This window comes from Lepidochelys olivacea (genome assembly GCF_965140295.1).
Source record: "Lepidochelys olivacea isolate rLepOli2 genome assembly, chromosome: 1".
Classification (NCBI taxonomy): Eukaryota; Metazoa; Chordata; order Testudines; family Cheloniidae; genus Lepidochelys; species Lepidochelys olivacea.
Window position 1 is genome coordinate 310,801,180 of NC_140411.1, and position 14,533 is coordinate 310,815,712.

Sequence of the window (14,533 nt, forward strand, 5' to 3'; positions counted from 1 at the left end):
TTCTGTAAAGTCCTCTGAAATATATGGATTTAAAATGTAAAGTATTGTTTATTTATTATGATTAGTTATTATAGGATGTGTATCAAACTTTTAAACATTTAGCCCCCAAAATGGAAGCAGATATCTGGTCTCCAACAGACAAACACAAAACAAGGTGATGGAACTTTTATAGGTTATGAGGACAAGGTGAATTGTGTAAATCAGCTAGGATTCATTATTACAACTGGTCAAACTCACCAAAATTTCTCAGAAATGAGAAATCCTACTTTGAAATCTGGTTTTGTTCTGAGTTTTTCAAAACAAATCCAAAAATTTCTCTCAAACTGAATATCATGGAAAAAAAATCATTTAGAAAACACTGACACATGGTGGTTCTGACAGGAAATATGCTCCCTGGGACAGGTAGATGCTGACTGAAATTAACATTATCAGTTTCAGTCAGCAGCTTCCCATGATCCCAGGATCTGCAAATCCAGGCATGGAGACACCTGGTCTTCCAGATTCCTGGTCCAGCTTGGGAATCAGCAGCATGACGAGCCAGCTGGCCCATGAGTCTGGAAGCCCTGGGGTCACTGCCCCAGGCGAGTCTACATAGCAGGGTTGTCCCAGAGCCATGGACTGGAAGCCCATCTCAAGACTTCAAGATTCCTGGCTGTACGGCAGAGAAGCCTGGAAGCCTCGAGAGCCCTAGCTCAAGCTGTAGTTCTCAGGGCTTCCATGCTCCCTGCCACAGAGACAGGACCCAAGCACTGGTTAGATGTGGGGCTCCTAGGGCTTCAGTATTCCCTGCTGTGAAGCCAGGATCCTACACTCCGAGGGTACGTCTAGAGCCCTGTGCGGATACAAAAATTTGTATCTGCATCTGATCTGCACCCGAGGTAATTAAATTGTATCCGATCCGCAATCTACATGCCACCTTTTATCCACACAGGCACCCTCTACAGAAGGGGCTCTCAACCAGGCGCCTGTGGCCCCCTGGGGGGGGGGGGGCAATGAGCCAGTTTCAAGGGGTCCAGGAGCCCCATGGGGCAGAAGCCCAGAGCCCTGAACCCCAGCACCCCTCTGCAGGGCTGAAGTCCAGAGTCCCAGCGCCCAGAGTCCTGGTGCACCCCAGGGGTCTACAGCCAAGAGCTCCTCCCCCACAGGGCTCTGGGCTTTAGCCTTGCTGGGAGCACTGGGGCTTCAGCCGCCCTGCTCTGGAGGGTGTGGGGGTGGGTGACAGGGCTGAGAGCTCCAGGCTTTAGCCCTGTACGGGGCACTGGGACTCAGGGCTCTGCCTTAGCCCTGCCAGGGGCTCTTGGGACTCCAGGCTTTAGCCCCATAGGGGCACAAGGGCTTGGGGCTTCAGCCCTGTGGGCAGATCCTCTGAAACTGCAGCCCTACAAGGGGCCATTAACCCACGGTTGAGCTAGAGCCTGGGGCAGATAAAAAAAAAATTGGATCCACGTCCGATCCAAGATGATAAGCAATACGACCACATCCACAGATGCATATATCCATGGATTTAAAGCAGATATCTGTGGCTTTGCAGAGCTCTAGCTATGTCTAGAGACATTGCAATAAGAGACGTGCGTCAGCGAATCTCAGAGGCTGGGTCAACTGACTTGGGCTTGCATGTGGGGCTAAAAAATAGCACTCTTGATGTTTGGACCCAGGTTCTGGGAGCCTGGGTTCTGAAACCTGGGAGCAGGGAGGCTCTCAGAGCCCTAGTGAGAACGTCTACCCTGCTATTTTTAGCCCCAGAGCACCAGCTCTGTGAGCCCTGGCCAGTTGACCTAGGCTCTGAGACTCACTGCCACATTTGTTTTTTAAAAAACAAACACAAACAAACAAAATGTAGACATACCCTCAGAACCACAACTAGAGCCTGGGTTTCCAGGGCTGCCAGCCTCCCAGCTCCACACCAAGGAGCCTGGAAAACCTGGATGCCCTATCATGACATGACTGCACCAGAACACGAAAGCCTGGCACCCACAGTAGCTGGCCTTGTGAGCAGGCAGGGAAGTGTTTCCATTGTAATCCTGCTCGCAAGTCGATGAAAGTTTGTCAAACCTGACTTGCTTTTGCAAGACACTTCAGGTTTGATGAACTGGCACTTTCTGACAAAACTGTGTTTCGTCAAAACATTTCTGACCAGCCCTATTCATTAGTCTTAGATGCTATGCTTACATGAGACACCTGAAGGGAAATTGTAACCTATCAAGGTAGACTCCATCCAACAACCTTGCTGAGGAGCTGGAAAACCAAGGGCAGCAGGTGTCAAGCACATGACACTTAATGATGAACAGAACACGCTTTATTTGAATAGATCTAAGTGAGCTCACAAAATTCAGACCAAAACTAATTCAGATGGTTTATACTGGAGAAAGATGTATAGTACATCTTCTGTTTTGTATATTAAAATGAGAGTTGCTGAGCTCTCAGGCTCTAGAGTGGAAGTTCTCAGTTTCTTCCCAGGCTAACACTCTGGGAATAGAAACCAGTCTTGTTACTATTTGACATAGGACATTTTCTCTTAAAACTAAACATTTGAAAAGTTTCATAGTCTAGACTGTGAAACAGAACACAAGTTAAAACAACGAGGAGTACTTGTGGCACCTTGGAGACTAACAAGTTTCTTTATTAGTCTCCAAGGTGCCACAAGTACTCCTCGTTGTTTTTGTTGATATAGACTAACACGGCTACCACTCATAAACCAGAACACAAGTTGTTACTAACATCCAAAGTTCCACAAGCTTTTGAAGAACCTTCTAGCAAAGGAAGTTATCTTATCAGGACACTTGCTGTAAATGTCAGGTTTGATATCCTGATGCTCACAACTACAAAAGGGTTTGTGAAGATAGAATTATTTAACTAGATCTACACTGGACTGTTAGGGTGGCTGCAATCTGAAGATGCCTAGCAGGTTGACAGAATACTACAGATAGGTGGAAAGATTTTGCTCAACCCTGTTAAAAGTTCCCCTGTCATCAAATGTGGACAAGAACAAGTCATTTTGAAAGAAAAGGTGGTTTCTAAGACTTGACTCAGTAGAACAGCTGTGATTCTGTGCAATAAATTGGCAAACAGTTTATAGCCGAATATTAAGGTGACACTAAATGGGGATGAATTACAAACACCACTGAGGACAGATATAATGCAAAGGGACATGACTAGGTTAGAAATACATGCATGTGGAGAAAATAATTTGGAAAGGATATATATTGAGATAGGGAAGTTTTCAAAGCAGTAGCATTGAAATGAACCTAGGGTTGATAAACAGCAAATTATATAGACGTGAGTCCAATTTTGTCTAAAATCGCATCTAAAAGGATCAGTGGTATTTTAGGTGACACAGTCATCTCATGGAAGTGGGATTGTCCAAAAGCTGGTAAATTCCTGCACTTGAGGAAGCTAGTATAATCTCTGCCAGTTCCACTGACTGGTTCCTGCTACCTCACCAGCTGAATCTCAGTCCAAGCCCCAATCCTGGCAAGACACCAGGGAAGTGGATCAACTGCACCAGCCAGACAGTTACGCGCGTGACTAAATGTGTAAGTGGGGTTTTTCCATGCTCTTCAGTGAGTGCAAAGCATCTAAGTGAGCTGGAATGTTTCTCCTCCCTCCTCGGATGTGTGTGTGTGTATGCAAAGGGGAGTAAGGGCTTCTCTACACTTGAAACACTACAGCGGCACAGCTCCAGCACTTCAGTATAGACCAGAGATGGGCAAACTATGGCCTGCAGGCCACATCCAGCCCTCAGGACCATCCTGCCCAGCCCCTGGCCCTGTTCCTGCTGTTCCCCCTCCCCCATAGCCTCAGCTCGCTGTGCTGCCAGTGCTCTGGCCTGCTTCTCCTGCCAGGCTGGGTGGCGGTGGGGCTGGCTCTGGCTGGCTGGCGGAGTTGCGAGCTCCTTCCGCTCCGAGGTAAGGGGGTGGGGAGTGGGGGAGGATAGATAAGGGGAAGGGGGTCCCAGGGGGCAGTCAGGGGACAGGGAGCAGTTGGATGGGGAGGAGGTTCGTGGGGGGGCAGACTGGGGGCAGCAGGGGTTGGATAGGGGGTGGGGTCCCAGGGGGTGGTTAGGGGCAGGGATGTGGACAGGGGTCAGAGAGAAGAGGGGGTTGGATGGGGAGGTCCTGGGAGTTAGGGGCAGGGGTCCTGGGAGGGGGCAGTCAGGGGACAAGGAGCTGGGGGGGGTTGGAGGTTCTGAGGGGGGGCAGTCAGGGGGCAGATAGGGGTGGGGTCCAGGCTGTTCGGAGAGGCACAGCCTTCCCTACCTGGCCCTCCATAAAGTTTTGCAACCCTCATGGGGCCCTCAGGCCAAAAAGTTTCCCCACCCCTGGTATAGACACTGTCTACACAAACAGGAGGGGTTCTCCCATCGTCATAGTAATCTACCTCCCTCATTGGTAGTAGCTAGGTTGATGGGAAAATTCTTCTGTTGACCTAATGCTGTCTACTCCGGGGGTTAGGTCAGCATAGCTACATCTCTCATGGGTGTGAAGTGTTCACACTCTAAGAAATGAAGCTACGCTGATGTGAGCTCCCCATGTAGACCATCCCTTACTGTTGTGTATAGGGCAGTCACCTGAAGTGTTATCTCATCTTGAAAGAGGTCTTCATCTCCCGTTCTCTCTCTTGCAACATTGTTCCTTGAGCTTTCCCATTCTTTTTCACCATGTTTTACTATTTTCTGCATCTCAACACAGTTTGCTCCAGGCTAGAGTAATGTAATGCTCAGTGTGTTCCAATGAAGTAACACTTCTCTGGACTAGATGGCATGCCATATGCAGCTTTCATACCTCTTCCCTGCCCCACAGAGGGTAAGAGGTACTGTGAATGTGATGTATTGAATGATCCTGACTCCAACTTCAGTAGTGGTCTAAGTCATTCAGCACTTCATGGGAGTCTCAGATGCAAAGGCTAAAAGCGTTGGTTCTTGAAGCTCACTGCCGTGATGAAGATTGGGAGTTCTGAGTTTACAGCTAAACTTCAGCCTTCCATAAAGTAGCTCATTAGAACCATCTGCTGACCCAGTAGAATTATTGTTTTAGGATCTTTGTTAAAACTTAAGTGCAGAGGGCCCAACCTTTCATAGGCTGAACAGCCGTTGAAATCAGACTCCAAGTGTCCTCAAACTTTCCTTTGGTTCTCTTGCAGCTCTACTTTTGTTTTATTCAATATCTTAATAATTTGAATATAAATGTTTTTCAGGAAAACAGGCTGCATTAGAGCCATTTGTTTTGCTGAACCTTTTGCCGAACTCAACAGACAAATATTATACTTATAATGGATCTTTGTCAACGCCTCCCTGCTCAGAGACAGTCGAATGGATTGTGTTTAAGGATACCATTAGCATTTCTGAAAACCAGGTAATTCATTTAAGCCATGTGAAAGAAATTGTTCTTATTTGCAAGGAAAAACAATTTTCATGTATGTGGTAAAAAAGTGCAGGGCATTCTTTTCTAGCCTAACATTTCTTTATTCTAGCTTTTCATTGCACATGTTTCAATTAAAATCTATTTGTTTGAGTAATCCCCTCCACCACCACCCCCACCTCCCTTTTCATTCATGGCTAGATTCTGACTACATGCCTGTGCAAAGGTAAACTACTAACCCAAAGCAAGTAGGAAGCACTGGAGGAATAGTGACTCAGGGCATCTCTGTAATTAAAAAACCACAACTGGCCCATGTCAACTGACTCAGGCTACTGGAGATCAGGTTAAGGGGCTGTTTAATTGTGATATAGACATTCAGACATGGGCTGGAACCCAGGCTCTAGGACTTGTGTGGTGGGAGGTCCCAGTGTTTGAGTTGCAGCCCACGCCCAAATGTCTACACTGCAATTAAACAGCCCCTTAGCCCAAGCCCCACAAGCCAAGTCAGCTGGCATGGGCCAGCTGCAAGTGTCTAATTGCAGTGTACACATACCCTCAAAGGTATGTGTCTGAATCAGTGTTTCCTGGGGTTACTACTGAACTGAGACAATCTCGGCCTTCCCTTTCTCAGAGTTGTGCCTAATATCAGAATCCAGTTAATTTTTATGACTTCTTAGGGGAAGTGTGCTGTCTTTTATTTTTCAGTTGGCTGTATTTTGTGAAGTCCTTACAATGCAGCAGTCTGGCTATGTCATGCTGATGGATTACCTGCAAAACAACTTTAGAGAACAACAATATAAATTCTTTGGACAGGTGTTTTCCTCATATACTGGCCAAGAAGAAATTCATGAAGCAGGTATTTATGGAGTAATTACTACTGCAGGCTTCACAGATTATAAGACTGTTTTAAGTATAACTATTGACCCCAATAACAAGATCCTGGTTTTAACTTGAAGGAGAAAAGAGCCTAATAACTCACAGCTTTAAGAGACAAGTTAGTGCTCATAAAAAAAAAGCCAGATTAAATGGAGTGGAAAATTAAATTCTTGCATCTACAGAGCACATGTAGTGAAAAGGCTATCAGTCCAAGCATCCCCATGCAGCCCTTTTAATTGTTTCAACACTGATCAAAGCTGCCATCTTGAGGGGTATGCAGTGTTCTTGTAGCCATGTCAGTCCCAGGATATTAGAGACAGAAGGTGGGGGGCGAGGTAATATCTTTTATTGGACCAACTTCTGTTAGTGAGAGAGACAAGCTTTTGAGCTACACAGAGCTCTTCCTCAGGTCTGGGAAAGGTACTCAAAGTGTCACAGATAAATACAAGGTGGAGCAGATAATTTAGCATAATTAGTTTGTACATATTCTAAGAGGAACCATTCAAAGTAAAGTGGCCCATTGACAACACTGCAGTTGTAGGGGTGAAAAAGTACTTAGTTTTCCATACCAATTTAATTTTGTTGTGTGATTGTTGTGTGGGATCCCTGTCCAGTAGCGTCTAAAAGGAGACCACCAAATTCATTTCACTTAACCTACCAAGCAACTGCAAGAGAAGCTACTTCTGATCAGCCATAACTCAGACCACTGTGTGAGTCATTTACTGAAAATGGTTACAGCATCAATGGTCAAATTTTGTTTTCTCTTATACCTGTGGAATCTCACTTAAATCATTAGCAATGACTTCCATGTAACTGAAAGCAAAATTTGGCACTAAATCTGTTTATTAGGGATTTATACTCACAAGCACAAAATCATGCCCCAAAATGGGGAGGGGGGGAAGAGTGGTAATTTTTACCAGCTTAGATTCCATAAACCATGGGCGCCAATTTTATTACTGCAGTGGCTGATGTCCACACTACCTTCCTTCTATTGGTGGTGCGAGTCCTCACCAGGAGCACTTCCACCAACTGATGAGGGGCAGTGTGGGGGATGAGAGCCAGGGTTCTCAACTCCACACAGCTCCCTGCCAGGAGCCCAGCTCTCTTCCCCCACCCCACCCACAGACTCTTGGGTCCCCGCTGAGACCTGGGGGTCAGCCATCCAGGCTTCTCGGCTCCCTGAGTGGGGAGCCTCTGGGCAGCATCCCATCTGCGAGTGGGGAGCCAGGAGCAGCTGGGCTCTACCTGCCCAGCATTCTTGTCAATTTCATGGCTTCAGCATGGAGCCATGAGATTGACAAGACAGCCAATGTAAGTAATGTAGTGTCTACACAGACACTGTCACCCTAACTACACCAACGTAAGCCTTATGCCTCTCCTGGAGGTGGAGTGATGTCGGTGTAGTAGGGCACTTACATCAGCGGGAGGAAGGTTGTAGTGTGTACACTGACATAATTAGGTCGATGTAAGCTGCCTTGTGTTGACCTAACTGTGTAGTATAGACCAGGCCTAAGATTTTTCCCCTCCCAAGGAGATGCTTGAAGAAGGGCCCACAGAGGCAGATCATTCCCTCAGATGGATCATCCTTTTGAGTTTAGGGGATCCATGTTGTTGGGAGGGGATGAGGCCTCTCAAGCCTGTGGAGCTTGGGATCCACCAATAAGGTTTTCACTGGGGGTGAGACCCCATACTCACAGGGAGAGAAGGAATCTGCTTGGATGGCTCCTTCTTCCACTCTGCCTCTCTCTCCATCTGGCAGCACTTCTGCCAATGGTCATGTCCCTGCAGGCCACTAGCACTAGTGGAAGGAACCCAGAGGGCATTAATACAGCTTTGAGCTGTGTTACCCCCACCTGGGTTTCCACATAGAAATAGGGGGCAGAATGGGGGATGGTGCCACAGAAAGTGGGCTACTGCTCTATCCTTCCCATCCCACACCCAAAAGCCTGGAGGAGTCCTCTCTGGGCTGACTCTCAGAAGTGTGTGGGTTTACACAATGGGGGATAGAACTGCAGAGGTAGATTTGTATCCAACTTCTCCCTTTCTGCCCTTTCATTGCACATATGTGGAGAAACTATCTAAAGTTAGCAAGGTCCTTTTCTACTCTCAGTCACACAGTCAGTGTACATAGGGAGTAACCTAAACTCCACTACTGATTAAATATTTTGTATTTATTCAAAACATCTGACTGTTGTGCAATTAAAACCTCATACTTAACATGGTATGAATATAGTTTGACTTTTCGATAGCTTCCAGTTTCAGACTAGCACAATAGACATTTTCACACATGACTGATAGACTTATATAACAGGGTGTGTGTACATTGCAATAAAAAACCTGCCGTACCTAGTCTCAGCGCCCAGGTCAGCTGACTCGGGCTCATGGGGCTCAGGCGGTGGGGCTAAAAATTGCTGTGTAAATGTTCAGGCTTGGGCCGGAGCCCAGCGAGGTGGGCGTTTGTCTCAGAATCCAAACTCAGACATCTACACTGCAGATTTTAGCTCTGCAGCCTGACCCCATGAGCCTAAGTCAGCTCACCAAGGCCAGCTGAGCCATGGGTCTTTTATTGCAGTGTAGACGTACAGGCACAGAACAAAGTGTTTTCCATCTACTGAGCTTAAGAAACATTTATTCTGCTCTTCATATCACCCTGGCAACAAACACATTTAGTATTTGTTCTGAAGTAGGAATTTAAAGTTGCTAATTGTAGGTTAAACATTCTGCTCTGCCCATAGGCAAAATGGAGGGCTTGGTACAGGTTAATAAAAATTCCAGGTGTGCACATATTTTAAAATTCCACCTAACATGTTTAACTCACTGTAAATAAAGGAAAAGGTGATTACTCTTGATGTGAATACATATAGCTGCCTTTAATATTAACATCAGCTATGGATGTGTATCGAGCAATATTTATCTAAATTGTGTGCACTTGTTCTGAGCAGCTAGTAGGTAAAGAAACTAGAAGAAAACTCATTGCTCTGAAAGGATCTTAAGGAGCTCTGAAATGCTGAAATATAAAAATTAAAACATGAATGGCTAACTTCAGTAATAAATGGAATCGTATGCTGTTTATTTTCTCTAACCAACAGAAACTACAACTAATATTGTACTTAGCAGAAGAAAAATCTGATTTACCTTCAGTTAACATAGGAGAAAGTGCAACATGAGCCCTTACTCAAGTGCCCATTTGAAAAGTTAAAATTATATAATAAGGAGATTAGGGCCAAATTCTCCTCCGGTTGGAATCAATGCAATCTCTCATAGAGATTAGGATTGCGCCTTTCATTTATTATTATTGGTTATCTGAGTGGAATTGTCCTAGAAGGTGTAAAAGACTGCTAGTGATGGGAAATACATTCTCTATTGAACTACACACTGGGTTCAGAAATGAGCTGTCAGGAATTTCCATGCAGCCATGCCAGCGTTGGCAAACTTACCTTGCAGAGACTGCTTTGTTTTAGGTTTAAAAGTATTTCATTCTCTAAGCCTGCACAGTGTTGCATGTAATTTTCATTAGTAGTAGACTGAAAGACTGCACATCAGGGCCCAACACAGAAAGCTTGTGAGAAAACTTTAGCCCTTTATCTGTCCCCAGCCCCAGCAGAAATGAAAATCTATTTATGTCTAACAATGATCAATTGTTGTTAATATACATCTGAAAATAATATTGACAGACACCAAGCTGATTATATAACATGTCAGCAGATGTACTCCTCTAACTGTGTCCTGTAGGATAGCTGTAGAAATACAGCTCCTGGTAATCTTACCCAGAATCAGTAAAGACATAAAAAGCCTATAGGTTCTTCAAATTAAAGACCAACTGTTTGTGCTCAACATAAAACACCTTTTAACTCACCGTTTTGTATTTTCCTTAGAACTAGAGCTGTGTGAAACTCAGCAATTTCTCTTTACAGGATCTCATGCAGATATTGGGTCACAGCCTCAAGCCCGATTATGGCCTCCTAATACCACTCATAAAGGAGACATAATTCAACCACAAATCACCAGCAGACAATTTCCCTGGCACAAGGAACTCTGGTGCTGACATATCTGTGCCACTGCTGGGTCCCGCATCTGAGGCTATGTCTACATTACTGTGATAAGCCGACCTATGCTATGCAACTCCAGCTATGTGAAGAACGTAGCTGGAGTTGATGGATCTTAGGTCGCATTACCGCAGGGTCTACACCGTGGGGAGGTCGACGGGAGAAACTCTCCCGTTGATTTACCTTACTCTTCTCGTTGGGGGTAGAGTACAGGGATCGACTGGAGAGCAATCTGCTGTCGATTTGGCAAGTCTTCATTAGACCCACTAAATCAACCGCTGGTGGATTGATCTCAGAGCGTCGATCCGGGCTATAGTGTAGACCTGCCCTGTGCTTCCCCTCCTTCCAGCATAGAGGATGTGTTGTAGCATAGCAGAGCATGACCATGCCAATCCTCCACTGGCAGAGTCCACTAAGGACCCTACTCCAGTGGCAAAAGTTAGAGCTGTTGCTGGACAGCTCTAAGTGGCATTGGGTTGGGTTGGGCCCTCAGAATTGGGGTGCTGGAACCAGCTCCCTGCTGCATCCTGGAACTCAGGAGCAAGACAGAAATGGTCCCATTTTCTTCGGACTGATTATCATGGTCTCAAACAATACCCAGAGTGTCACTTTCAATTTTGAATTCAAATTCAAGATCTCGAAACCAAACTCAGTCAAAACTCTTGGGATTCACCTGAATCCACATCAAAATTGAAACCAAACCAAACTTCAAAATTCACATGATTTTTGAGTTGCAATCTATTTGGGGCAGGGTTGTAAAATACTTAATGATCAATAACAGAACAACAAATTATGTAAAATCATAAATTGGCCTAGGTTCCCTCAAAATTAGGCCCAGAGTCACTCAAACTGCTCATGAACCATAAAAAACCTTTACACCAAGCTGGTATAAATTCCTAGTAACCCAACATGAAAACAGATCAGTTGTGTGGATTTGGAGGGTTTTTTTTTTGGGGGGGGGGCAAATATTTCAAACAGGTTTAGATAAGACATTGTCACATTAGTGTATGGCAACTTTCTCTTTTAGCTAAGCCAACAATTCATCACTGATGGATCCCAGAAACACAACATGCCTGACCAACATGTAATGCAGGATTTTGAAGTTGGGCTGCTGCATTTTGTGGCATGTGACATGTCTCCTAGTCAAGGAAAAGGCATCACGAAGTGTCTTTCAAGCATAGGCACCAACTCCATGGGTGGCTCAAGCACCCACTGAAAAAAAAATAGGGGTGCTCAGTACCTGCAGGGCCAGATTAATCTTTTGTTGGCCCCAATGCCCAGACCATGGCCCCATGCCCCGCTCTGCCCATGATCTGCCCTGAGGCCCTGCCCCCGCTTGGCCTCTTCCCCCCCCCCCCCCAAAGTCCTGCCTGACCTCCACCCCAAGACACTACCCCCCCTCAGCCTCTTTCCCTCCCAAGGCTCTGCCTGACACTCCACCCCAAGGCCCTGCCCCCATTTAGTCTCTTTCCCCTGAAACCCTGCCTGTGCTCCACTCTGAGGCCCCACCCCCACTCAGTCTCTTTCTCCCAAGGCCCTGCCCCCGCTCACCCTCTTCCCCACAAGACCCCACCTGCTGCTCACACAGGAGGCATGGGGCAGAGAGGAGCACCCATCAGCAAAACCAAAAATCAGTGTCTGTGCTTTCAAGCCATGACATGTCACTAAAGCTGCAGCATGGCACACAATGTGTCTCACACTTTGCAAAAGCCATTTCTATTCAGTTGTGTTGTCCTGCACAGGATAGTCTGGAAAAAAACAGTTAACTGTTCCTGCTCATCAATAACACATATTGAATCATAAATAGATTAATTACACAGGAAGAACAGTAGCCAGACCATTCTGGCAGAGCAATTATAAATTTACTGTGACAACACTCTGTCCTTGTCTCCGTGGGTCCCGTGTTTCCTGGCAGATTTCACTAGCCTCAGAGGCTCACTGTGACCCTCCACATAACCCTTCTTTCTCTAGAGACAAGGGTCAGTCTACTGACCCATTTTCATCATAAGCCAGCAAGGGAGGTGAGGAGAAGCTATCCTCCCTTGCACAGTCTCTGTTGTCTCCCAGTCTCAGTGATTAATCAGGGGGCACAAAGGGGGGAGCCCAGGCCCACCCTCTACTCTGAGCTCCAGCCCAGGGACCCTACAGTATCAGCTATGGTAGCTGACCTTTTAGAAACATGACACATACAATTCCCTGGGCTACTTCCCCACAGCAGCTCCCATTTCCTCAGCTCCACTTCACCCTTACCTCAGGGCCTCCTTCCTTGTGCCTGATATGGTGTGTACTGCTCAGTCTCTCCAACAGCACAACTTCCTCCCACAGCTCCTGACATCCACACCCACCTGACCAACTGGGAGGCTTTTAACTAGTTTCAGCCAGTCCCTGATGGGCTTCAGGTGTCCCAATCAACCTAGCGTTCTCCCTGCCTTCTGGAAAGTTCTTAATTGGCCCCAGGTGTCTTAATTGACCTGGAGCAGCTGCCATTTAAGTTATCCTGGTACCAGGGATTTGTTTAGCCTGGAGCTAATATATCTACCTCCCACTACTTTTCTATAGCCATCTGGCCTTGCCCAGTCACAGTACATAGGTAGCCAGAAGTCCCCAGTATTTTAGAAAGTGTCACAAATCCAGTGTCCCTGAATGCTGGATTTTGTGTTCAGAGCTCAGAGTTAAATGTAGGTCACATCATTATTATTTTTTTTAGCATCCGTAAAGTGATAAAACCCCTCAGAGTTAGACAGTCCCTGCTCCAAAGAACTTTGCTAAACAAACAGGAGACACTGGGCAGTCCAAAGAGGGAACAGTTTGAGGGTTTCTTTTTTTATTTACTGTTTATTTCATTTTAAACTCACTTTTTGAGATACGTTTTTATAACGTAGATGAAAGAGGAGAGAATGGTGGCTCACTGGGACAGGGAAGTCATTACACACAAAAGGGAGTAGCATCAAGAAAGGCACAGAAGGCCTGAGTCCACTCATACCAATGGGAAATTTTCCATAGATTTCAATGGGTGCTAGTTTAGACCCAGAGGAGGGTGCGGAAAAAGCAATGAATGCAGCGTTGAAGTTGGCATTGTTAGCAGAATGTAGTGGGCATGGGAGGCAATAAGTGGCTTTATTTTTTTTAATTGCATGAATGTGGTTTGGAAGAAGTGGTTTGGGGGTATTTTTCACCTAAGCTAGTAAAGTTAAGTCCTCAGGCTAATAGCTGCCTGGAACCCTTGCCCCACTGGTTTTGGATATTGGCTTTGTGTGTTTTGTATGAAGATGTTTCAATTATTTTATCTGGTGCTCACTGCTCCTCCCAGCTCCTTCTCCTACACAAACCCCATTGCTCTGTGAGCCCTGCTATCAAGCAGTCTTCTGTCCCCATGCCCCCGCCTAAATCTTCCCCACACCCTCCAACTGCTGGGCTAATTCTTTCCAGCAATTCTCCCTGCAGCTGCTCATCTTCGTCTCACTAGCTTTCTCCCATTCAGCTGCTAGAAGGCTGGATCTCTCCCTCTGCATCCTCTGGGCTCTGTATCCCCTGTAGTGTCTCTGTCCCTTACCCCCCCCCCGCCCCAGCAGCTGTTAGGGCTATTGTCCTGTGCCAGCTGGCAGCTTCTCCTCCTCAATCCTGTGCCTCCTGTACTTCCCAGTCTGTTTAGGCCTCTTCTTCCTGTGTCTAGGTTCTTTGAGTCACCGGGGAAGGCTCCTGGCCCCATCCACCTGGTCTCATTGACCAGCTTAGATTGATTTTGGTTCCTATCCTTGGGGGGAACCTATTGCTCTCAGGGTTGCTGCTTGTGCACAAGGGAGGGGACCTGCTGATTGACTGAACTGAACACTACATTAGATGATTTAAAGTGATGATTTAAACTGCATCATCCGTATCTACAGTGCTCACTAGTAGGAATGCTACAGCTACAACCTGCAGTGAGGGTGACTAAAAAGACATAGCCACCTGATAATACGTAGGACTGCCAAATCACTCTCAATCTCAACCTCCCCCTTTCACCATGAAAAGACTCTGAATTCCCATGCGAAGAGGGAGGTGGGCCAGTTGCTTCCCCATACAGCCAATTCAACAGAGCACTGAGCACTGGGTTATGTCCTACCTATTGACAGCATCCCTCATCATAGGTGCCAGAGCTAGAGGTCCTGGGGGTGCTGCTGCACCCCCTGGCTTGAAGTGGTTTTCCATATACAGGGTTTATAATTTAGTTTAGTGGCTCTCAGCTCCCCACTATACAAATTGTTCCAGCATCCC

At 46.2% G+C, this 14,533-nt stretch overlaps 1 protein-coding gene across 4 annotated transcripts in view; it reads left to right on the forward strand.

The window, feature by feature from the left end:
- Positions 1-14,533, forward strand: part of PTPRZ1 (protein tyrosine phosphatase receptor type Z1) — a 192,235-nt gene that overhangs the window by 103,842 nt on the left and 73,860 nt on the right. For all 4 annotated transcript variants that reach the window (XM_084642258.1, XM_084642257.1, XM_084642260.1 and 1 more), the window contains exons 7-8: positions 5,194-5,351; positions 6,063-6,213. In XM_084642258.1, coding sequence (XP_084498384.1) covers positions 5,194-5,351; positions 6,063-6,213 — 309 coding nt within the window. The remainder of the gene's footprint in view (positions 1-5,193; positions 5,352-6,062; positions 6,214-14,533) is intronic.